Here is a 25,948-nt window from a genome sequence, read left to right as displayed (position 1 = left end):
AGATGTTAGAAACGGGTAAATGGGCCGTGCGGGTTTGGGCCTCTCACCAAGATATCAAAAATGCCAACGAGGTAAAAGTTCAGACCTATTAAAATTGGGCAACTTACATAAATAACTGTCTTTTACAAGCAATTGATCATCCGTAACTATCTTTTTCATATTTATAATTCGTAGCTAGATTAGGCATTTTCACTCTATTTGATATATTTCAGTGTATTAAAATGTATCTCATATAGCCAAATACATATGACGAAATATATTCCGGCCAAAATCATATGCGATACAATCAGAGTATTTGAATGTATCTCATACAACCAAATACATATGACAAAATATACTCATGCCAAATACATATGCTATACAATATGAGCCAAATAAATATGACGAAATACACTCAGAATACTCGTATTTTCGCTCCACATTAGGCATTTTTTCTCTATTTGATGTATTTCAGTGTATTTGAATGTATCTCATAGAGCCAAATACATATGACGAAATATACTCTGGCCAAATACATATGCGATACAATACGAGTATTTGAATGTATCTCATATAGCCAAATAAACTCAGGCCAAATACATATGTGATACAATATGAGCCAAATACATGTGACGAAATACACCCAGAATACAGGGAGAAGAAGCTAGGAAAATATGTAAAAAAAAATAATATGGTTGGCTGGGTTCGAATGTGGGCGGACAGGGGCAAAGCCCACACCTAATAACCACTTTAGCCATAGCCGCTTAATGTATTTTGGTATAGCTATGAATGATAATTTACAAAATCACGGTAGCTACTAAATATAAATACTTAAAATGTAGCTATTATAAATAATTACCTCTTAGATGTAGCTATGCCAAGTAATTATTCCATTAAGATTCCAGAGTCATTTGCACAAATGCGCTATTCCCGGGGTGGTCTTTAATTTTTGTCCCTCAAATCGACGATCTTTAACTACGTGTTAAGGTATAGTTTCTATGTAATAGTTCTGCAGGTCTGACATAGTTTTGTAGGTCTGGCATAAGATACTACATAACTATGCCTTAAAGCATAATTTTATCCCGAATAGATATAGTTTCTATGGAAACCTTGCCTTGCTAAATTATTATTTTTTTACTCTGTTGGGGTTCGACTGGAATCTCTAATTTCATAGACTAGCAAATAAGTATACTTTGGCCCATAATTTTTCATTAAATGAGAAGTAGAGACAAAAATTAAAGACCAGCAATTTGAGGGACAAAAATTAAAGACCAGTCCATAGGAAGGGTAATTTTACATAGAGATACAAAATTAGGGGCGAAATATCTGATTTAGGAAAATAACTCATCTCAAAAAGTAACAATTGTGCTTTTACAAACTTTATACAATACGATAAAAATGTACAATTGGCAAACAAAAAACATACAATTATGTGTTTTGTATATCGTTTGCATGAATTTTACATGTCATGTATATGTCATTGTATGTCGAGTGATATATTAGATAGAAAAATAAGGAAGAATACATTTTTTTTTCCCTGGACTTGTCCGACTTTTTCCAATAAAACTCTTAAACTTATTTTTTTCTTTTGTATTTTGAATATGTTAATCTTAATAATAGAGTTAAATGAATGAGACTATATCTCTTGTGATTACAAAGTAAAAAATAAATAAACTTACAACAATTTAAATTGATGTTAAGGAGTTATTTGGTTGTTTGGTGATGTATTCAATTAATTTTAAGTTGATTTTAGAGTTGGTAGATCAAATTGAACGAGGGCTAGAGCGATGTTGTCAATATTCAAATTAACCTATATACTATATATTGTTTTTTTCTATTGTAGGTAAAAGGATTAAATATATAACAATATTTGATCACCTTAATTTTTCTCTAACAAAGCTCTAAATTCACGTTGTTGGTGTTTACATCCGCCGCCGAGAAAATCATCCTCAACATTCACATAAGAAAATAATGTTTTCAGTTCTTTTATATGAAAAAAAAAAAATACAACTAAAATCAATTTATCGAAGACTATAATAAAATCAATCGATCCCTCCATTATTCGATCAATTGGTTTTGTAGTCCTTCGCAAATTTATTTTTAGTTTTACCTGTTTTTTTTAACAAAAGATCCATATACTCACGGGTGAAAAAATTAAAATTAGAAAGGATAGAAAATTGTGGCGAAGATTAACACACAAGAAATTTGAAAAGGTTATTTTCTTCTATTTAAGAAGGAAAATATGGGGAAGATATCATGAACATTAGTTTGTAATGCGAGAGTTTTATCTTGGATTATGAATACTCAAAACTAACCTAAGCTAATATCATGATTGATAACTACGTATTAGTTGCTTTGTATCAAATTTAGGACACTAAATATGATTTTTGAGAATTAATTTACAATCGCACAAAAATAAAATATGTATAAGTTACGAGCTAATTTATGTATAGAAAGATGGAACAATATGGGCGAGAGATTAATAACACACGAATAACTCAAATTGTCAACATACCTAATTCTATGTGTTGACCAATTTTGTCCCGCCTTCCTAAATATTTATTTACATTACTAGTATTTTTGACATTTTAAAAATTAATTGTATTTTACTATAATTATTAGCCTTTATTAATATAGTGGAGGATATTTTTCACCGGTTGTTATTATTATTATTATTATTATCATCATTATTACTATTATTATTATTTTGTCATTATTATTATTACGGTATTATCGTAATACAACGATTATAATCATTTCTCGAAAGGCTAAGTCTTATGCCCATGCATCGCAATTATCTTCGCATAATTAAATAATAGCGTTTATTTACTATTGATTTTCAATATATTATCAAAGGGAAGAAGAAACGGTATTGCGACACACTTTATTTTTATCGAGTACTAATAAATACATACTTTATATGAGATAATATTTTAATACATGTCGGCATATAATTATGTCAAAATGGAGTCTTTCTTAAATTTGAAGTCACTACATTTACTAATTCATTCATATAATGGAAATTTTAATTCACCCCAACCCAATTTAATCGGGACATGGTAATGGACATGCTTTTATTCATCCAATATTATTTAAACATAAACCTTGCGGTCCATTAAACCTTTGGAGGATTCCCTCCAAAACGGATGAAACCACTATGCAACATCTTCATCCATTTCATAACAAACCACGAACCCCACTCCTACGGCGGGTATTGCTAGTTCCTCTCTCTGAAGATAATCCTCTGGATAGTTGACCTTGGTGCGCTCTCTCTCTCTAAATCTAAAATGTTGTACTCTCTAAGTTCCTAGTAATGAATCAAAGAGGTCTACCTTTCCAATGGACGGATGCCAATACTGCTTCAATAGGAAAGGCTAACTTGGACCAAATTCGGATATCGAAATGTACATTCCGGACTTCAAATATAATCTTTTCAATCTCAGTTGACAAAAGAGTTGAAAGATGGATTTTATGCTATTCTTCCGGATTTTGTCTCTGAGGACCTTGGGAAGGTGAGGGGGATTGGTAACGGGAGGATGTTCACTTGCCTTCAAATCCCTTTCTCGACCTCGTATTTTCGGGTACAAGTTTTAATGGGTTTTGTTCTTTTCATAAAAGGCGGGACACGTACCACCTTTGTCATAGTAAATGAACGTTATTGAAAAATCCCGTCACATTTTCATGTTTCTCAGTCACTTTAGCCAAACAAACTAGGTTGCCTTTCCCTAAATAGTCATATCCTAGGAGGGGTGTTTGATTTGATACATAAGTTGTTGGGGACCATATAGATTCCCTATGATAACTTCGAATACTTCCTTACCTTTGGTAGATGATTGTAGTAGAATTCCATGGATTTTCCTTCTCAATTGAAAAGTGATGTCATTTTTTGAAAGATTTTATGTCGCTCAAAAGCCCAAAAGTTTAATGCAAAGAAGCTTAAGATTTTTGAAGTGATAATGGTACGATGTTTTTAACTCGAAAAAATCTATGTAGAATTTTTTTGTCCTGTCAGCATATTTGTTCGATTCTTGATTACACACAAAAATGGGGTGGTGGTGAGAGAATATCGAACGGGGCAAATTCTTGAGTTGCCCGGAAGGCCATTAGATCCCTTATTTCTTTCTGTATTAGGTTTTGGGGGCTTTGTGTCCAAAATCTTTGTTTAGTTCGTCACTTACTTCAACGTGATAAAAAAATCTCCCTATTGTACTTTGGTAAAGCACCTAGTTTGGTTTAAGAGTTGTAGGCTCCTTTGTGTTATCTTTTGTGTACGGTGATAAATTTGGAACAAGATCATTTTGTATGGTGGTTTAATTATACGGGTTATACAACCTTGATGTAATTACATGTATTAGGTGTGATAATTTGTTTTTAAGTTAATTCGGATGAATGAGTTGGTGGAGAACACTCCCCATAAGATTTGATATATATTGCTAATGATATAGTAATGTCAGGGTTTGAAATTTGAATATAGATAAAGCATATCAGTCCGGTTGTATTATGATAGGATGAGGGAATCTTGGATATATATGTCAATAAAAACCTTTACGTAACAATATGGTCTGCTTTTTGTCAAAGATGTATATTGAGGAGTTTCCGCGGGGTGGTAGGCCTATTTGTAGATAGGCCGATCTCATGAACTGCTTTTGTCTGTTCGCTCGGCGAATATTTCTCATCCCTCTGTTCATCTTTAATGGTTGTATAAAAAATAGAGTTATGCATGTTGGTTTGGTTTTCGGCTATTAAAGAATTCATGGTTAGTCTACAACTCGTAATTTACGCGATGTGATTAGTTTAAACTTCAAATATGTAGGGATTTTGTTTTAGTCCATTCAGTTTACCATATTACTCTAAATTGGTCTTTCGTAGTTAGATTCATCGAGATAAATCACTCTTTGCAATATTCGATTAAGACCTCAGTTCTTATGAGAAGGTCTTAAGATCCTCGAGATTGTATTTTACTTGTCTCGTGTTGTACCACTCTAAGTGACAACCATACGATGCGTTTTTTTCTCCTTAGCATTTGGCATAGGCCACATCAAATGCGGATCTAATGTGTAAATACAATTTGCTTGGTTGAAGAGGTTTAGATTTTAGTACTAACTTGTGCGTCTTGGAATATTGTCTTAGATATGCCAATAAGTTGAACTTTGCTGCTGTTCTATGCCCATCATTGTGTCGTCTCTGTTAATTTGTTGGCTACTATAACATGATGTCAATGCTCCTTACGCTAAGGAATCAACGAGATGTTAGAGGAAACAAATGCACTTCGTTTATTTGATGAGAGTGTAGTGTTAAGCCTAGGCGGTGTGTTACGAAATCCTTGTATTTCGATACGAAATACTTTGTTGATACAAGTTACTTGCCTACGGGAGATCGATTAAATTAAATATAGAATTGGGCATCATAGGCTGTTGTATCATGGTTATGTTGGATCTTTGCACTGAGGTCGTTTGTATTGATTAAACATGCAATGTGGTAGGCTTTTCAAGATCAGAGTTACTTGGGGAGATGGATTCTTTGTTCTTATGTCTTTGAGCTTGTCGAAGTGAAAATTTAAGAGTGTAGGATCAGATACTGGTAAGTTATACATTTTGTGCTTTCTATTCGCTCGATCTTTGCAATTCCTACATTGCAAGCATGTTCGTATTGGAGGGGGCTTATGCATATGTATGTATGAGATATGCATTAATTATACATCTTGTATACACAAGATGTCTTGAGTTTATATTTTCACATGCTTAACCTTATTCGTTGATTGCATACTAATCCTTCTTTTTTCATTTTTTCGCATTTCTTCGCATACGAGTGCGAACTCGTTCGTCTCGAATATTCGGTGTTGGGCTAAAGCCCAGCGAAATCTTCTCGTGTCCAAGTTGTATGGTTGGTTTTATACAAAAAATTCTGAATGTGGAACTCGATTTGCCGAGCCGGTACTACGATAGTAAAGGCGATCTAAAAATCCCTAATATCATAGAAGAGCAAGCATAAATCGATTTCGCCGGTTCAAAAAATACCAGGAGGGCCATTCGAAATTATTATTCCAAGATACGATTTTTATTTCTTTTACATTAATTTGTATAAGGCACGTATAACTCTTTCTATTGTCTTATTTTCTTAATGTTTAGATGAACCTTAGCGAGATTAGTGGGTTTTAGATTAATAACGGGTAGTTAAGTTAAGAATTAATAATTAATAACTAATTGTCTTCTTTTCTTCTATTTATGATTAAAACTATTTATAGTATTTACAATATTTGTTTTCATTAGATATGTTAATTTTCAAAATAACATTATTACATATGTTGAATATAGAAAATATTTTCCCATTACTATCTTAAAAATTAAAAAGTTCATCAACATGCAAAGACGTGTTTACAAATTGATACTTCTTTTTATTTGGTTTTTGGTGATGTATTCAATTAATTTTAAGTTGATTTTAGAGTTGGTAGAGCAAATTGAACGAGGGCTAGAGCGATGTTTCAATATTCAAATTAACCTATATACTAAATTTGTTTTTTTCTATTGTAGGTAAACATTAAATTAAACAATACCGTGATCACCTTAATTTTTTGGAGCAAAGCTAAATTGCACTCCGCCGCCGAGAAAATCATCCTCAACATTCACATAAGAAAATAATGTTTTCAGTTCTTTTATATGAAAAAAAAAAAATACAACTAAAATCAATTTATCGAAGACTATAATAAAATCAATCGATCCAACTTATTATTCGATCAATTGGTTTTGTAGTCCTTCGCAAATTTATTTTTAGTTTTACCTGTTTTTTTTAACAAAAGATCTTTATTTTTACGTGTGAAAAAATTAAAATTAACAGCGTGAGAAAATTAAAATTAACACACAAGAAATTTGAAAAGGTTATTTTCTTCTATTTCAAATTGTAAGGGGACGATTAGCTGTTGGTTAGGAGGAGAGTTATCTGTTTCTCAAAACTAACCTAGCTAATATCATGATTGATAAATTTAGGACACTACATATGATTTTTGGTTATTAATTTACAATCGCACAAAAATAAAATATATATAAGTTACGAGCTAATTTATGTATAGAAGATGGAACAATTGATACAGAGATTAATAACACACGAATAACTAAATCCAACATACCTAATTAACATTACTAATACATGCACAACTCTAAACAACGACCAAATTTGTTTGGAAAGCCACCTGGTAGTTGAATTTGGTGTTATTACAGAGTATATTAATTAGCAAGACTTGTTTGTTGTCATAATATACAAACGTAATGTTTAATTGCATGAGTGTAACTACATAGATTTTTAATAAAAATTATAACTACCTACACAATTTGCAGGAACATCATGAACTATATGTTTGATAGGAAAAAAAAATATTTACATCCATAATTTCATACTCTCTCCTTCGTTCCAATTTGTTTGTCATATTTGACTGAGCACAAATTTAAGAAAGTAAATAAGACTTTTGAATCTTTTGGTCATAAATTGAAGATATGTATAATGTACCAAAATACTATTTAATTTTGTGATCTTAAACATGACATATGATATGTTGAAATTGAGGAGTTGCCAAATTAAAAAAGATGCATTTTTTGTTTTTAAACAGACTAAATAGGAAAGTTAGACAAACAAATTGAAATAGAGGGAGCAACATTGGTCAAATATTTGATAAAAAGTAATCCATCAATTCCGACATTACTTAGTATAAGTCAAGTTTATGTCTAACCTCATTTAATAAGGAAATTCAACTTTAATATAATTGCATTACTCATTAAACGAAGTTTGTAGATAATTTATTCTTTCTGTGATTAAGAGGTATAATTTTAAAAAATAAAATAAAATAGAATAATAACACAGCTAAGTGGAATAAAAAAATATGAGAAATTAAATGAAAGCACGCGAAGTAAATGTTGTGAAATGAGAAAAAAATGAAAGATAAATAACACAAAAAAATTTAAATTTGAAAAAATAAAATTTAAGACAAGTTAAAAAGAATAGAAATTTAAATTAAAATAGAAAAAAAAATCTTGTAATTATGCCATGTAATTTTTAGCAGTTCTCAATCCCTTGAGAATTGACGTGTATAATTATTCAACCTCAATTACATGTTGTCAACAAACATACCAAAATTATGTAATTACGGTCAATTATCCCTAAATCAAATTACAAATGACTTCCCAAATAGAACCTTATTAAATTGTTTTTATTTTTATATTCTTTTTACTTAAATTTGTTATTTTAACATAAAAATTTAAAATAACATATACTCCCTCCGTTTCAATTAATGTGAACCTATTTAACTGGATATAAAATTTTTAAAAGTAGAGAAAACTTTTAAATTTATGGTGTAAAATGAGTCACATATATTTTGTGTGACTATAAATTATTATATCAAGGTAAATTATTTCTAAATATACAAAGAGATCATTCTTTTTGACATAAACTAATAAAAAAAATGTGTTCATATGAATTCAACAGAGGGAGTATAACTTTTGAAAAATAGGTCTATCCAAGTCGGCAAAGGATTATAGGAACTTTCCTCGCAGCACAATCCAATCGTGCAAATAAAATGTATCGAATCGACCGCCTCAATGACATCGTCAATGTCAAATTCCTAGGAACTCTAAATCCAATCTTCACCAGTTTGAGAAAGAGCCACGTGACTCAATCGATAAGAGACCAGCACAGCACATGCAGCATCTCTCACGGAACAAAACTTAACCATAAGGTATATTCAACTACAACTAGCTTCAAATATTTCTCAGGGAATTTCATTGCAAGTGATCCAATGGAAAATTCAAATTCAGATGTGATACCTGAAGAAGCGAAATTGAAATTAAAGAAATTAGCATCAGAATGGGACGATATAGTAGATCCAAATGCATTAAATGTTATCAGATTAAAAGGTGCTATGACTAACATGGTGTATCAAATCAAATGGCCAAGTAGGAATCCAGTACAACAGAGATCTAGGAAAGTATTGGTGAGGATCTATGGGGAAGGTGTTGATGTGTTCTTTGATCGACAAAATGAAATTAGGATTTTTGAGTTTATGTCTAAGCAAGGACAAGGTCCAAGATTGCTTGGTCGATTTCAGAATGGTCGTATTGAGGAGTTTATTCGAGCTCGGGTTAGTTTCTTTTTTTGGGAAAATTTACGCTCTATGTCTATTTTTGAAAATATTAGCTTTTCTTGCGATCCTGCATTAACTACATTTTTTTAGCACGACGGTTTATTGAAAACAACCTCTCTACCCTATAAAGGTAGAGGTAAGGTCTACTTGATTCCTACCCTACCCAGACCGTCAGACCGCACCTGTGGGATTACACTGAGTATGTTGTTGTAGTATTTATAAACACTTGATTTTCGACATATTTGTGTATAAAAACCTTTTATATATTATTATACACTTTATGCGAGGTTGATACATTATGTATAATGCTTTCCCCAAAGTATAATGTTGTATAACATTGTAAATATTTTCAAAAGCTGTGTAGTTTTTGAAAATATTCCCTTTTTTCCCCGAAAAAAAAATTTTTTTTTTGGACTGAATTGCAATATTTGTAAACTGCATAGATATGTAAAAATTGCATTTAGCTGACTTGCTGGTTCGATTTTCGTTAGTTAACATGGATAATTTGTGTTGCTGTTGTTTCTGTTATTGTTATGACTGCTAACAGGATGGTAGTATGATGGTTTTTAGCTGTTACTTTGTGATAAAAAGGAGATTTTTCTGCATGCAATAGTAGGTTCGATTAGATTATATGATCTATGATATAATCCTCAATGTTATCTATGTGTTTTTTTTTTTTTTTTTTTTTGGTTGATGATCCCTATAGTCCACTTTCTGATTAAAAAAGGACTTTTTTTTTTTTTTTTTTTTTTTGGGGATGAAACAGCAAGGTCAATTCAACAAAAAAGTAATGTAGTATGATTTGATTATGTGTGACATATGTTGTTGCTTGATGACTCTATGACACAGATGGGCAGTGTGTTAAGTCCTTCCTTTGGCAGTTTGGCCTATCGGAGTGATGTTTGGTTGTTAACTCTGTCACTCAATTGCAATCATAGTTTTTCAAGGCACAAGATTTTTAGTTTTTAATTAGTGTTTAATGCTTTCTGCATGGAAGAAACTTGAAAGTTTGTAACTCAACTATCCTTTCCTTCTCCAATTTCTTAGCTGGCGAATTGATTTGTTAAATGCAAATAATTCACATGTAAATGAGGGAGAATTTAGGTTAAGCTGCACTCTTTATTCTTGTTCTGATTGGCAAGTTGCAGTGTTACTCTGTATTCATCCTTCCCTTCTAGTGGCGTGTGAATTTTTCCTGTTGTTTATATACATGCGTGTACATAAGCATCTGTGCACATACAGAATCTAATAGGATTTCTCTATTGGTATTTGGAATTTCAAAATTTTGACAAGATTCTGATAGTTTTCATTGATCTAATAATATCTTTCTTTAAGATGTTGCTTGGCTAGATCCTGATATTCTCATCTAGGATGTAGAAGAAAATTGTCCTATATGGTTAGTCTAAATCACCTGATTAATTTCATGAATGTCTTCAGTATGCTTGCTTTTATCCGAATCTGAAGCAATGTTCTTAAATGTTAGTTTTTCTGCACTATTAAACTTCTTGTCTTTTTACTATAAGGGATTTATACCCGTTTGTTGGTTCTGCATAATAATTTGAAAGAATGAATTGTTTGTTAAAGATTTAGATTAAGTAATAGCTGACTAAATGTATAATTAACCATTGTTATCCGTATGATGCAAGTGGAAACAACTTTTCTTTTGGTAGCAGCAGAACTAATAGGTCTAATTGAACATAATAATCTTGTCTTTCCTGCTCGTTATCATAAAAAGCGGCAGAGGGGTTCCCTAAGAAGAAATTAAAGGTGAAGTATAACTGCTGTGATGAACGGAAAGACAGGTATTTGAAGGAAGAAATTCAAAACAGATGAACAATTTGGGGCACAAAAGAAGTATTTTTTTTTTTTAATGACAGTAACAAGTATTTCTGTTGTGATGAAGGATGTTTATGTGAAGTGGGCCAAGGGTTTAAGGGTACGAGGAGAGGGGTTGGGTGAATGCTGAATGATATGAGAAGCGAACCAGATTGATGCTGAATTGCCTAATATCCACTTGTGTGTGTCTTAGTTTATTTTGGAATCTTATCTTGTTTCATTGTTTGAAATGGGTGGGTATCAAATTTATTTTTTGTATGCAAAATGCGCCATCTTACTCTCTGCCGGATAGATTTATTTGGATGATTTTGATTAGAAAATATTTGAAAAATTAAATCTCTGATTTTATTTATTTATCCAGACAAGAAGTTATGAATGGAAGAAGATAACAAGGAAATAAATGGCGAGAAAGATTCCAAAGAGGAAGAGAAGTAGGAATGACAAAAATTGATGTGAAATTTTTAGCAATTCGAACTAGAGAGTGAAAATGCACCTTGTATGAACTTTTTATATATGAAATTAGATAATAATTGTCCATTTATAGATGTAGCTCGTGCAAAACCTAAGCTCCTATAGATTATATCTCCTATGCCATTCTTTTCTTATGAATTTGTATTTTGATTTTTTAAGATAAATTTTCAAAAAGAATGAACATACCTCTTCGAATTTTCCGCAATTTGGTATAATTTGATGATTTTGAAGAAAAAATATATTATCTTATATCGAAAAAAGTGGCTGGTAATGAATAGTTAAAAAGAATCAAAGGAGAAGAAATTAAAAAATGGAATACCTAAATCATTTTAGGAAAATAACTAGGCAGAGAAGTATGAGAGCTAGAAATAAAGAAAACATAGAATAACAAACGCACACAAAAATAGAGAGAAAAAGTAAGTAAAATAAAAAGTTATTTCATTTAGAAAATTTGGGGTAAGATGGATCTGATTTTGTTATTTTATTCCTCTTTCATTTTCGTTTTGCTTTTTTAACTTTAATTAGATTTTAAACAAGGAGAAAGTAAGAAAATTACAAAAATTTAGCACTAATAATTTTTAACGAAAATAAGTTTTATCTTTATCAATATTTTATTAATAAAAAATCAAAGTTAGAGAAACGCATTTCACTAATCTAATTCATTAGTTTGAAAAATAAAAAGTGATTATAATTTTTGAAGTTTTAAACAATTGTAATATTTCAATATCATTATAAGAAAAAAATTATAAATTTTAATGAGATTTTTTTATTATCGCGTAAAGCGCGAACCGATTCACTAGTCGTGCAAATAAAATTCCTAGGAACTCCAAATCCAATCTTAACCAGTTTTAAATTTAGAGAGAGCCACGTGACGCCACGCAATCAATAAGAGACCAGCACAGCGCATGCAGCATCTGTCACGGAATAAAACTTAACTTATAAGGTATATTCAACAACCACTAGCTTCAAATATTTCACAACAGGTAATTTCATTGTATGTGATCCAATGGAAAATTCAAATTCAGATGTGATACCTGAAGAAGCAAAGTTGAAATTAAAGAAATTAGCATCAGAATGGGACGATATAGTAGATCCAAATGCATTAAATGTTATCAGATTAAAAGGTGCTATGACTAACATGGTGTATCAAATCAAATGGCCAAGTAGGAATCCAGTACAACAGCGGTCTAGGAAAGTGTTGGTGAGGATCTATGGGAAAGGTGTTGATGTGTTCTTTGATCGACAAAATGAAATTAGGATTTTTGAGTTTATGTCTAAGCAAGGACAAGGTCCAAGATTGCTTGGTCGATTTCAGAATGGTCGTATTGAGGAGTTTATTCGAGCTCGGGTTAGTTTTTTTTTTCCGGAAAATTTACGCTCTATGTCTATTAATATTAGCTTTTCTTGCGATCTTGCATGAACTACGTTTCTTTTGAGCCGAGGGTTATTGGAATCAGCCTCTCTACCTACAAAGGTATCTCTACCTACAGAGGTAGAGGTAAGGCGTACATTCTATCCTACCCAGACCCACCTCCTTTGGGAAAATGCAAAGGTCAAATGAACAAAAAAGTACTATAGTATGATTTGATTATGTTTGACATATTTTCTTGCTTGACGTCTCTATGAGACAGAGGGGCAATGTGTTGAGTCCTTTCTTTGGCGGTTTGGCCCATCGGAGTGATGTTTGGTTGGTAACTTTGTTAATTGCAATCGTAGTAATTTGAGGCACAATACTTTTAGGTTTTAATTAGAGTTTAATGCTTTCTGCATGGAAGAAACTTGAAAGTTCGTAATTCAACTATCCTTTGCTTCTCCAATCTATTAGCTGGTGAATTGATTTGTTAAATGCAAACAATTCACATGTAAATGAGGGAGAATTTAGGTTAAGCTGCACTCTTACTCTTGTTCTGATTGGCAAGTTGCACTGTTACTCTGTATTCATCCTTCCCTTCTAGTGGTGTGTGAATTTTTCCTGTTGTTTATATACATGCGTGTACATAAGCATCTGTGCACATAGAGAATCTAATAGGATTTCTCTCTTGATATTTGGAATTTCAAAATTTTGACAAGATTCTGATAGTTTTCATTGATGTGATAATATCTTTCTCTAAGATGTTGCTTGGCTAGATCCTAACATTCTCATCTAAGATGGTTAGTCTAAATCAAATGATTAATTCCATGAATGTCTTCAGTATGCTCACCTTTATCCGAATCTGAAGCAATGTTCTTAGATGTTAGGTTTTCTTCATTATTAAATTTCTTGTCTTTTTACTATAAGGGATTTATACCCGTTTGTTGGTTCTGCATAGTAATTTGAAAGAATGAATTGTTTGTTAAAGATTTAGATTAAGTAATAGCTGCCCAAATGTACAATTAAGCATTGTTATCCGTATGATGCAAGTGGAAACAACTTTTCTTTTGGTAGCAGCAGAACTAATAGGTCTAATTGAACATAATAATCTTGTCTTTCCTGCCCGGTATCATAAAAAGCGGCAGAGGGGTTCCCTAAGAAGAAATTAAAGGTAGTATAACTGCTATGATGAACGGAAAGACAGGTATTTGAAGGAAGAAATTCAAAACAGATGAACAATTTGGGACACATAAGAAGTATTTCTGTTTTTTTTTTTTTTTTTTTTATGACAGTAAGAAGTATTTCTGTTGTGATGAAGGATGTATATGTGAAGTGGGCCAAGGGTTTAAGGGTACCAGGAGAGGGGTTGGGTGAATGCTGAATGATATGAGAAGCGAACCAGATTGATGCTGAAATGCCTAATATCCACTTGTGTGTTACTATCATCGCTTGGATTAGTACTTCGTTGAACTAAGAGCTCCGAGTTTTCTGTTAGCTTTTCCACCTCTTATTTGAAAAAGTTAAATGTTTCTATTTGGGGCTTTGAGCCTTATCCAAGTGGTTTCTTGATATAATGCATTCAAGTTAACCCAATATTTGGGTTTGCTTATTAATGAAGTTAAAACCTGATGTAACTGCTGGCTGAGATGCTCAAAGACTTATGGTTCATGTTCATTCATAGTGATACTTTGACAAAAGCATCTGGCCGCCAAGCGCTTTAGGTTCTTCATAGCTCATGATTGTCATATTGCCGTTCCTTTGTAAGTGCTCCTGGTATTTTCGAAGTTGCCTAATTTCCCTAGGATTAACTCCTGCTTCATTTGCATTATTCTAAACCTACCTCTGATTGAGATTATTATCTGTGATGCACTTGTAATTACTGATACTTCAGGAGAATCAGGGGCATTCATTAAATATAATACAATCTCCTTTATTGTCATTTCAGACACTATCAGCTCCTGATCTGCGTGATCCAGAGATATCTTCCTTGATAGCTGCCAAAATGAGAGAATTTCACGAGCTTGATATGCCTGGTCCTAAGACCGTCATCCTTTGGGATAGACTGCAGTATGCTCTTCTTCTTAGCACATATCTGATGAATAAAAACTGCCAACATATGTTTATCGTATACTAAAATGTCTAACCAGCCTCTTCTTCTCTTGATGCTCTAGAAATTGGCTTAACGTGGCCAAAGGTCTGGCTTCTGCTGAAGAAGCTAAGGACTTTCGGTTGGACCTTCTACAAGACGAGATCCAATCGTTGGAAAAGAATCTTGCTGGCAATAATCTAAGCACGGGATGCTGCCACAATGACTTGCAGTATGGGAACATAATGATGGATGAAGAGACAAGATCAATAACCTTTATTGTAAGTACCAAAGTTATTAATTCATAGATCTGTTCAGATGAAAAGTTAGAGTATCAATGTTGAACTTAACACGGCTTCTAATTCTTGCTGTTCGTACAGTTATTATTTGGATTAATTTTTTGTTATTTTCTTTAATTTTTTCCTATTAACAGGACTATGAATATGCTGGTTACAACCATGTTGCATTTGATATAGCTAATCATTTTTGTGAAATGGTTGCTGATTACCATACAGAAACACCTCATATTATGGACTTCAGCAAGTATCCTGGTGAGTCACTAGTAAATCATCTTAAGCAAATCCGTTTTGTTGATCTGGTTCCTGAAATGCCACAAGCAAGTATTTTTTGGATATCTACTTTAAATCTAATTAAACCCCTTACAATATGTGCAGGCTTGGAGGAGCGAAAAAGATTTTTAAGTGCATATCTAAGTAGTTCAGGTAGACTGGAACTTGCATCTTCTATCATTTATCATATGTGGAACCATTCAAATTTTATGATGGAGCACTCTGTATACCAAGAGTTGTAACAAGTTTATACATTTCGTTAATCTCAAGATCTCGTCATTATTTATGTTTTATTCATGACAAATCTAAGATGTATTAGTCTGGTAAACAGGTAGCTCTCCCAGTGAACAGGAGCTGGAGAAATTAGCTCAAGAAGTGGAGAAGTATACTCTAGCCACTCATCTTTTTTGGGGTCTATGGGGAATAATATCGGTACTCCTCGTGACTTATCTATTCTATAATGATAAGAGTAGTTACGAATCATGTACAGAAAAGAACAGTCAATAGTCTAAGTAGGGGGCTTGGAACTGTACACCAAGTCTTACGGTAGAAAACTTAATATCAGAAGTCTGTCAACAACTAAGAGATAATTGGATCTATTGTTCACTAAAGCACACGGTTCACTGCAGTTTGTGCCTAAGCTGTAACAGATTTGGCTCTTCTCGACCTTTCTGCCATTGACAACAATGTTGTTATTGAGCTGCATAGGCTTTTATTATCTAATTCTAAAGTTCATCTTTTCCTCTCCTCAGCATCATGTCAATAAGATAGACTTTGATTACTTGGAGTATGCTAGGCAGAGGTTTAAGCCATATTGGTCAAAGAAACCTGAGCTATTGGGATCTTCAGGTTCCAAGAGAGGTATCTTCACTTATTTTGTTAAATTCCTTCTCTCTAAACAAGTCTTAATTTAAAGGTTTTGAATTTGGGGTTTCTTAAACTGAGCACTTTGGTCTTGCAGGTTAACATGAAACCAAGGACTTCATTGATCCATTTGCTGATTTACAGAGAGTAGTTGTTATCCCTTGGGGTTTTGCCTGAAGAAATAAGACTTACTCTTTCTTTTATGGCATGCCTTCTTTTATTGAAAAATAGAAACTCTTGATGGAATTTTGCTGGTGATAGTGTTTATCAGCTAAGTCTAGGATTAGATCATCAAGTGTATGAGCATTTCTGTCAAATTTTGCTTGGGTTTCTTGTGTAAATCTCTACAGAATGATGTTGAATTTGTTTTATTTTCCTTTTGCTGAAATAATACATATGCAAGTCTATTTGTTTATTTGAAAGATTATACAGTAACCGCCTGTTTGGATGGTGGTTTCCCGTGATTCATTAACGTATGGTTTTCTATGAAACCATGTTTGTTTCCATTGTTCTTAAAATTATGTGGTATGGTGTTGTAAACCCGTGGTTCATCCATGCATATATAACCATGAAAAGTCTCAATTTTTGTAACCACGGATTTGGTGGTTTTTCCGTAGTTACATATTTCATTTCTCCGTTATACCCCACCCTCCACCATCCCCCCACCCCACCCCCACCCTACCACTCACCATCGGCCCACGTTCCACCATCCACCCCACCCCACCCCACGCCCTACCACTCTCCCCCACACCCAACTACCCTAATCCTTTGCCACCCACCCCCACCACCCACTACCCCTTACCACCGCCCAACCCCAACCCACAACCACTCACCCCTACCCTACCACTCACAACCCCGAGTCCGGAACCAAAATGCCTCCAAAAAAAACATTTTGAACCAAAATACTCCAACAAAAAAAAAAATGTTACCAAAATACCTTTAGCGCGGTAATTTACTGCGCTATAGTGTTCCTCTTTTTTTTTTTTTTTTTTTTTTTCGGCCCTTTTGGTTAATCCTTCTTCCATTACACTTTTTAACGTACTTTGACCACAGATTAATCATGCTTCGGGATTCCGAAACTTCAATATTTTATATAGAACCCAACTTATTTTTGTGCGATTAATAAGGTAGGATCAATACATCAAGGATACACAGAAGTTCGGATGGCCGTTTTAGTGGTTAAAAAGTGCTCGAACGCCATTTTGGTTTGAAGGCTCGGTGACATTAGCCTGAAGTTCTTTACGAATACTTAAACTTGTTCATTAATAATTAATCAAAAGTTAGTCAAAATGACAGCATTCATACAAACAAAAGAAAAACTTACTTAAATTGCATCATTCATAACCTTGAGTAGATGAAAATACTTAACATACTAATATTCTTCAAAATAACAGCATAATGATAAATTAAACTTAAAACTAAAATCACAACATTCTTAATCATCATCGAGTACAAGTCCTCAATATCGTCCTCGAAAAAATATTGGCGGTTTCTTAAGACACATCTTTTTTTCGATAGCTTAGTTCTCTCTCGGTTGATGATGCTTGTTCTTCGGCCAACTTTAGCATGTAAAATCTACATCGTCTTGCCAGCATTCTATTGTTTTCTTTTCTAATCCTTTGCACGGTAAGCTCGCAAGTTTCTGGACCTACTTGAGGCATGGATAAGGAGTACCTTGTTGGGATTGGAGCGTTGAGATTTTTCAAGTCACGAACAAGACGTTCTGATTTGGCAAGCCGATGTAACCATTCTCGGCGTAAACAACAATAATATTCCCGCGGATACGAATATTTCACCTTGCGCAAAATCATCATTACGCTACTGTAAAAAGGTGGGGATTTAGCTCATCTAGTTTGAAATCAACGGTATCGCTCGAAAAAGCTGCTATGATTTGAACTCTCATCACATTGCTATTTGGTTCTTTTGGAAGGAGTAAAGACCAAGCTGAGTTTCTACTACTCGACATTGAATATGGTGTAGTCTAATAACAAAAGAAAGAACTACTTATATAGTTGCAAACCCCCAAGTACCTTGGGGGGGGGGGGGGGGGGGGGGTCTTTATGACCACCTACTTACCTTATTGTAAGAAAAATATTAATCTTCATCGGACATTTCACGATCGAATCCCACTTGGATCTAAATCTTGTGCTACCATGTATACCATATTCTATCCTATGGTAACGTATTTGCATCCGATTGTTCTCTTCGCGAAAACGATTAAGAGCCAAATTAAACTCTTGTGGAGTTCCGCGAGGCATTGACATAGCACGTTTTTTTTGGGCGTTTAAGCCTACGACGCTAACTTGTGCTCCGATCTTGCGGCCTCCCTAACACGCCAATCCCACTCCCCTCATTTTATTATTGTATTCTCGATTGAATCTATCGTTAGGGTTATTTGAGTAATGAAAATCATCATCATCTAGTTCCCAGGTCCTACCCATTGCTTCAAATATGTTTGCTGGAGTGAACGATATAACACGACTAATATCTCTAAATTGATCAAAAAATGACATAGTAACTCAATTTTGTGTGGAATGTTGTGTGATTGGTAACAACTATTCGTCAAATGACTTTATATAAAGTTTGATTCGAATCATGACGTTTTTCTGTTTGACAGTTGAGGTGACAATATGTTGCAGGGGTATAGCGCAGTAAAATTGAGTTACCAGACACTGTAATTGCGTGCATGCGTTGGTTCTATATTCAAACTTCAAATCCTATTAATACCGAGTTCGTATAAGGCAAAAAAACCAAAAAATTCGAAGTTTCATCTAGTTTTTGCATTTTGTATTCCTCCGAAATTATTCAAAATATGGCAGATGTTCCAAGAATTAGAGTTTCTTTATTATGAGACGGACAAATTATATTCGAGGAAAATAATTTGCGCTATGATTCTTCCCAAAATACCATGTTAAGTTTCCACTTGACTTAAAATTCTCAAAACTACTCCAAGCCTTGTATAATAGACTACAAGTTAGTAGAAGTGATTTTGATCTAAATATAATTGAAAAATATCCAACGTCATTTACGCCGCAAGGTGTAACTAGTTATGGACAGTGGTACATTCAAGACGATGATTCTTCGCCTTATGATTATAGGAAATGCATAACTTTAAACGTCCTTGAAATGTATATAGAGAAGGTCCCCATTAATCGAATTGAATTCATGGCTAGGGCTCCTCGGGAAGCCCGAAATAGACCTCGTCGGGAAGCCCCGTCTATAATTCAGGCCGAAGTCACTCAAGCGGAACCTACTTATCAACACAATTACCTTGATATGAGTACCTATGAAAGCATTTTGACTAGCCAAATGCCTCTGGATAGTTTAAGTCAGCAATTTGATGGGCAGTGGTAAATATTCATTTTTTACATCATCATCATCATCATCATCATCATCATCATTATTATTATTATTATTATGTGTAGTGGCACTTGAATGCTACTAATGATGTTGATTATATTATTTAAGGGTTATACACCTGATATGGATCATATCAGACGGTCTCCTCAATCGGGATGGATGAATCAGGTTGGAACATCCTCGGCCTATCCAACAACTCAAAGCGATGGTCCTTCCTCAGTTTCGGTGCGGTTGATTACTATCGGTACGTCTATTTTTTTTTTTTAACATCAATAGTGTTATTTGATGTGTAGTAGTTAAAACACCCTAATTTCTTATGTAGGGAGAATGTGGTGGTTGCACCAAATTATAGGCAAAGGCACAACATGGATGGTCCGGATTATCCGAATTATATAGTGACATCGTCCGGCGATAGTGAGGAAATACCTAATGCGGAGGAAAGTGACGATGAGCAAAGTGACGATGAGATTGAGGTTGGAACTAATCCTCGACATCAAGTAGAGCTGTTGCAAGACATGATGAACGATCGGCACACGAGGAGGAGCGAATTCACACAACCATTTGAACGACAAGAGTCGACTGCGGTTCGTCCACAAAGCCAATTTCAACGGCAAGAGTCGACCCGATTCGGTGGCATTCCGATGAGATCCTGTCTTGATCATCTTCAAGATCGCCCGGATACCTTTATCTTTACTAGGGATGATGATCATATTCGGAGAAGTTTGTGGAAAGAGCTAGTGGATGCTTTAAAATAAAGGCTCATATTGAAAAAGGGATGATTTTCGGCTCGAAAAAATCATTGCAAAGGGTCATTAAGATTTATTGCATCCGGGGATGAGGGAGTTTAAAGTTGACGATTTCACACGAAAACTTTAGCGATTGGTCTTCAAGCGAAAATATCAAAGTTTAACGAATGGATGCTCCGTGATAAGTAGAGCTATTTGAAAAGATGTGGACTATTTCAAAGTTCTACAAAGCACACTTCGATATGGGTGACCTCCCGGATGATCATTGCAATCTAGATACTAATTTGATTGCGCGTGTATTAGTTGGCGACATTAGAGAAAACCCAAAGGTATCCCCTTCGCCTAAGTTTATTTTATTTTTGGTGTTAATATAATGTTCCTCGTTGTTATATCGATATTTCAACTTTTTCGGTTCCACATTAAAGATTGTATTAGAGCGATCACGAAAGTATATAGCAAAAGCATTACTAGGAGGAAGGCGTATCTTGGGCGTAAGCGTGCACATGAAATAGTCTTCGGCAATTGGGAGGGCTCTTTCAAGACGTTGCCGAGATACATGGCGGCTCTACAACACTTCAATTATGGTACCGTTGTTGAATGGAAGCTCAAATCGAAGCCTTGGTGTGCCGGTAATATTTTTGATTTTGTGTTTTGGGCCTTCAAACCATGCATTGATGGTTTTGCTCATTGTCGGCTGTAATATCAATAGATGGAACACATGTGTACGAAAGTATGACATAAAGCTGCTAATAGCGATTGGAATGGATGCAAATGGAGCTATATTCCCTCTAGCTTTTGCAATTACAGCTAATGAGAGCATTAGTACGTGGGGTATGTTTTTGGACTAGTTAAGGCAACACGTTATTAAGGATCGCATGGGAATATGTGTGATATCGAACGGACATGCTTGGCATATTGCACAATATGTTCAATTTTCGAGGGGTGGCGACCACCGCTTTACCTACACATCGTTTTTGTTTAAGGCATTTGAAGGCAAACTTCCAAAAGGCATATCGAATCCCAGCACTTTGCAATTGGATGTGGGTGGCTGCAACAGAGCATCAGGAGAAGAAGTTTAACCTGCAGGTAGACATTATTAGGCGGGCGAATGAGGAAGCCTTCCACTGGTTGAATGCAATTGATAAAGACAAATGGACACGACACTAGGATGAAGGTAGGCGATGGGGTATGCTGACAACAAATAGCTCTGAGTCATTCAATGGCTTGTTGAAATTGACGCGGGGACTACCCGTCACCACAATGGTAAGAATGACATTTAAGCGAGGTTGTGGAGCGGTTCGTCGGTAGATCAAAAGAGGCCAAAGCATATGCGGCGACGGAATCTAAGATGGATGCCAAAGCCGTCAAAGCTGAGAGTACCACAAATATAAGGCTCGAAACATGACCGGATGGAGTACAACCTGTGATGCATATTTGAACTCACAACAAGTGTGCACCAAGGTAAAAGAGGTAACGTCCACACAATTTGTGAGATTCCAAGAACATGCACGTACGGCAAGTGGCGATCATATCATATGCCATGTTCTCATGCCTTCAAGTGTTTTATCCCATGGGAAAGAACGCCTCCCCGTACATAAGTGAGAATATACGGTTGAAAATTATACAAGAACGTATCTTTGGAAGGTTCTACCCACTTGGTAGTGAGAGTTATTGGCCACCGGATCCATTTTCAATGGTTGCGAATAAAGCATTTATCGAAGTAAATTCGGAAAGAATGCATACTCGCGTATTCATAATGAAATGGATGTTCCACCGGGAGATACACTCGAAAATGCTCATTTTGCAATTATGTTGGTCATGATAAGCGCAAGTGTCCCTTACGGCATGGTGGTCAAACTACATCTCGCGGTGGAAGTACCTCTTGTGGTGGAGGAAACTTTCGTGGTGGAAGTACCTCTAGTGGTGGTGGCACATCTCGTGGTGGTGGCGGAAGATCATCTCAAGAGCATTAATTGATGAATGTTTTTTAATTTTTTTTCTTACTTTGATGATTGTATTTTTAAAAGTTTGGGTTTCTTATTAATGAACAAGTTTAAGTATTTTCATCTACTCAAGGTTATGAATGATGCAATTTAATTAAGTTTTTTTTTTTTGTATGAATGCTGCCATTTTGACTAACTTTTGATTAATTATTAATGAACAAGTTTAAGTATTCGTAAAGAACTTCAAGGCTAATGTCGCGGAACGCCTTCAACGAAAATGGCGTTCGAGCACTTTTCAACTACTAAAACGGCCATCCAAACTTTTGTGTACCCTTGATGTATTAATCCTACCTTATTAATCGCACAAAAATAAGTAGGGTTCTATATAAAATATTGAAGTTTCGGGGTCCCGAAGCATGATTAATTTGTGGTCAAAGTACGTTAAAAAGTGTAATGGAAGAAGGATTAACCAAAAGGGCCGGAAAAAAAAAAGAGGAACACTATAGCGCAGTAAATTACTGCGCTATAGCACTTAACGGAGCCATCCCCGCTAAGTGCTTTAGCGCAGTAAATTACTGCGCTAAAGGTATTTTGGTAACATTTTTTTTTTTTTGTTGGGATATTTTGGCTCAAAATGTTTTTTTGGGGGGCATTTTGGTTCCGGGTTCCACAACCCCCACCCTCATCCCACACCACCCACCTTACACCACTCGTCCCTCCACACCCCCGCATTACCCCCACCACTACCCGACTCCGTACCACGACCACTCGCCACCCCCTATCACCTGCCCCGCACTTATCCTGACCGCCCCGCCCCCTGCGCCTTCCACTTCGCCGCGCACCCCTCTTTGTTTCTTAAAGTTCCTATTCTATTCTTTACCTGAGTTTTATTAATAATCTAAAAACTAATTTCTAATTAAGAGTTAAAGGTATATTAGTAAACTTACAAGTTATTATACAGTACCATACAATCAAACCAAACAATACAAATGTAATTAAACCACAACAAACGATACAGTTTATCCAAACATTGTGTTCATTAATACAGTACAATACAATAAAACACCATACTGTACCATACCATACTGTACATTAATGAGCCACGGGAAACAACCATCCAAACAGAGGGTAAGATAAATAAAGTTCTGGTGGTATCTTGTTTGGAGATTAACACTGTACTTCTCTCTAATCAACATAACTTGATAAATTTCTCTCATCTCCTCTTTGTCCTCTCATCGAACGTTGCGTATATGTAAAAGTTATAATAATTCAACTTTCAGAGTTTGATTAACTCGGGAAAAAAAAACTCTCTCCAGGATAGACCATCCTAGAGAATGAGCGACTCCCCAACTGAGAACACGCTCCCCGCAAAGTGCCGGAACCACCAGACCAAGCTAAGGACATGGAGGAAGACCCCCCAACCAACCAAACCTTCAATGGCATTCTACTGGATAAAAATAATGTCCTAAATGAAGCTTATTACACAAACACGCTCGATACAAGTGCGTCTAGTGAACCAACAATAGATGAGGACCAGATCTCCCTCAGTATAGATGAGAAGGCTAGGCTCTACCAACCATGGAGATTCTCCCTTAGTGAAACTATTTGGAAAGAGAACCTCCCACCAATTCTTGAAAGGAAAACTTCTTGACCTCTGGAAGCCCAAAGAAACTCTCACGCTCATTGATCTAGGGTGGGACTTCTACATAGTGAAATTTTCCCAAGAAGAGAATATGGTGAAAGTACTCCAGGAGGGTCCTTGGTTCATTTCTGGCAGTTTCCTAACTGTCAAGAGATGGGAACTAAACTTTGTCCCAGTTGCAGTAACCCAATCCCACATAGCAATATGGATCCGATTACCACAACTCCCTACTGAATTTTATGACAAGCTTATACTGGAAAAAGTAGGTAGGAAGCTAGGTAAACTACTGAAGGTTGACACATGCACTTCGGCAACTCTACGTGGAAGGTATGCAAGGTTGTGCATACAAATTCCCCTAGAAAAGCCTGTCAAAATGAGTGTTACGATTTTGAACCATAAGCAAGAAGTTTTGTATGAAGGAGAAGAAATTCTTTGCAAGGGCTGCGGAAGGATTGGACATACAAAAGACTAATGCCCACCCATAAAAATCCATCTCCTCCCCCTCTCCTAAAGACCCTATTTCCATTCATCCGCTAAACTCCGATCAATGGCAAACCGTTACCTTTCCAAGGAGGAAAAAATCAACATCTATCCCTAAAGACATAGGTGATGATTCAGGTACAAGTCAGCCAAAATCGATGAAGAAAGTCCAGGTTAAAACCTTCAATTCCACTTTTGGGAAATTCCTTGAATCCATTAATTACGTGGTTAATGTTGGTAATACTCATAAGCCAAATACTGCTAATACATCGGAAGTGGGCCAAAAGCCAAATATTGCTAATACATCTGGAGTGGGCCAAAAGGAATACAATAACAAAAAAAGAGCGGCCCTAGACAAAAATTCAACAGGGGACGACCCATCTCTTCAAGGGCCCAAAAACATTGCCACTACCCAAAAGGTCAAACCCATGTCAGATTCCCACTCACAGGATAGCGACCCCACCAAAACACACTCCAAACACACTCCCATTCAACACACTCCAACCAAAGCTAGCACGAGCCAAATCTCAAAAGATATGAGATCGGGTACACAGCTGTCTACATTGGGGCCTGCTAGGGTTAAGCCAAACACCCCATCTCCTTCTCTCCCCTCAGTACCTAAAGCTCAACCCTGCGGGCCACCAATCACTCTCACCAAAAATCTCCTCACAGAGCAAAAGATTGATGAACAGTCATTTGCAGATAGTAATCATCACGCCTCTGATATGGAGATGACACTTCCCATCACGTCCAATGGATCTCCATTGGATTCGAGATCTTACAATATGGACACTCCTCCAAATATCCAAAACCTTAACATAAATCAGCACCACTCAACTCCTGGCTTTATTGGTAGCACCCAAGAAAACCATGAATCCAGAAAATAACTAACCAAACACCCCAACCCCTCTAACATTTGTGACAGCACCACTGTCGGACGACCATACGGCTGCGTCATGGTTGGAAATGTCCCTACAGAACCAAGGCCTATCACTGAATCTCAATGTCGAGGGTCGAACAGTGAACATCATCATTCAGAACCCTCTGTATCTGTCTCACATTATCAGAGAAGGGATGAACCATGCCTTGGCCAACTTTGGTCATCAGCTTTGGCTACAAACCCTCCTCCAGTCACACCTCTACGGGACTTTGAACACCATGTCAATCCAAGATATGAACCTTCTCATGAACCAAGTTTGCCAGACCATGCCCTTCTTCCGCCGATCCCACCGGAATTCCTACCAATCAACCCAACCTTTGTCCCATGGTTACCACCAACACAACCATGGGAGCAGCAACCACAAGAACAAATAGGAAGCTAAGAAGAAGACAATCAGTCTGCGCTAAAGCATCTGAGAAAAAGCAATCAGGATATAGAGTGCCTACTACTAGATTGTGGCATAATAATACCGAATTCCGGTATTCTGGAAAAACAGGTGAAAGTAGAATTCAAAGAGCTATTCACCGAAGTTATTATCGCTCTATGTCCCAAGA

The 25,948-nt window shown here is 35.4% G+C and overlaps 1 protein-coding gene across 2 annotated transcripts; it reads left to right on the top strand.

The window, feature by feature from the left end:
• The first annotated feature begins 8,506 nt into the window (after nucleotides 1–8,506).
• On the top strand, nucleotides 8,507–16,774 carry LOC132041692 (probable choline kinase 2). 2 transcript variants are annotated; one of them, XM_059432402.1, is made up of 9 exons: nucleotides 8,507–8,701; nucleotides 12,357–12,761; nucleotides 14,710–14,831; nucleotides 14,936–15,131; nucleotides 15,284–15,401; nucleotides 15,525–15,572; nucleotides 15,751–15,851; nucleotides 16,172–16,280; nucleotides 16,381–16,774. In XM_059432402.1, the coding sequence occupies exons 1-9, from the start codon at nucleotides 8,543–8,545 to the stop codon at nucleotides 16,383–16,385; spliced, it is 1,263 nt and encodes a 420-aa protein (XP_059288385.1). In that variant the 5' UTR covers nucleotides 8,507–8,542; the 3' UTR covers nucleotides 16,386–16,774. The 2 variants fall into 2 exon arrangements, with proteins under 2 accessions (XP_059288385.1, XP_059288391.1); XM_059432408.1 differs by lacking the exon at nucleotides 8,507–8,701 and having other exon boundaries at nucleotides 12,274–12,761.
• The last annotated feature ends 9,174 nt before the right edge of the window (nucleotides 16,775–25,948 follow it).

This window comes from Lycium ferocissimum, chromosome 2 (assembly GCF_029784015.1).
Source record: "Lycium ferocissimum isolate CSIRO_LF1 chromosome 2, AGI_CSIRO_Lferr_CH_V1, whole genome shotgun sequence".
Taxonomy (NCBI): Eukaryota; Viridiplantae; Streptophyta; class Magnoliopsida; order Solanales; family Solanaceae; genus Lycium; species Lycium ferocissimum.
Note: the sequence above shows the minus strand (reverse complement) of the source record. Positions and strands in the feature narration are given on the sequence as shown.

Coding starts and splice junctions, on each gene's coding strand:
- LOC132041692 (XM_059432402.1), top strand. CDS start 8,543: ATGTATCGAATCGACCGCCTCAATGACATCGTCAATGTCAAATTCCTA. Junction 15,132..15,283: donor CAAGATCAATAACCTTTATT/GTAAGTACCAAA, acceptor TCCTATTAACAG/GACTATGAATATGCTGGTTA. Junction 15,402..15,524: donor GGACTTCAGCAAGTATCCTG/GTGAGTCACTAG, acceptor CAATATGTGCAG/GCTTGGAGGAGCGAAAAAGA.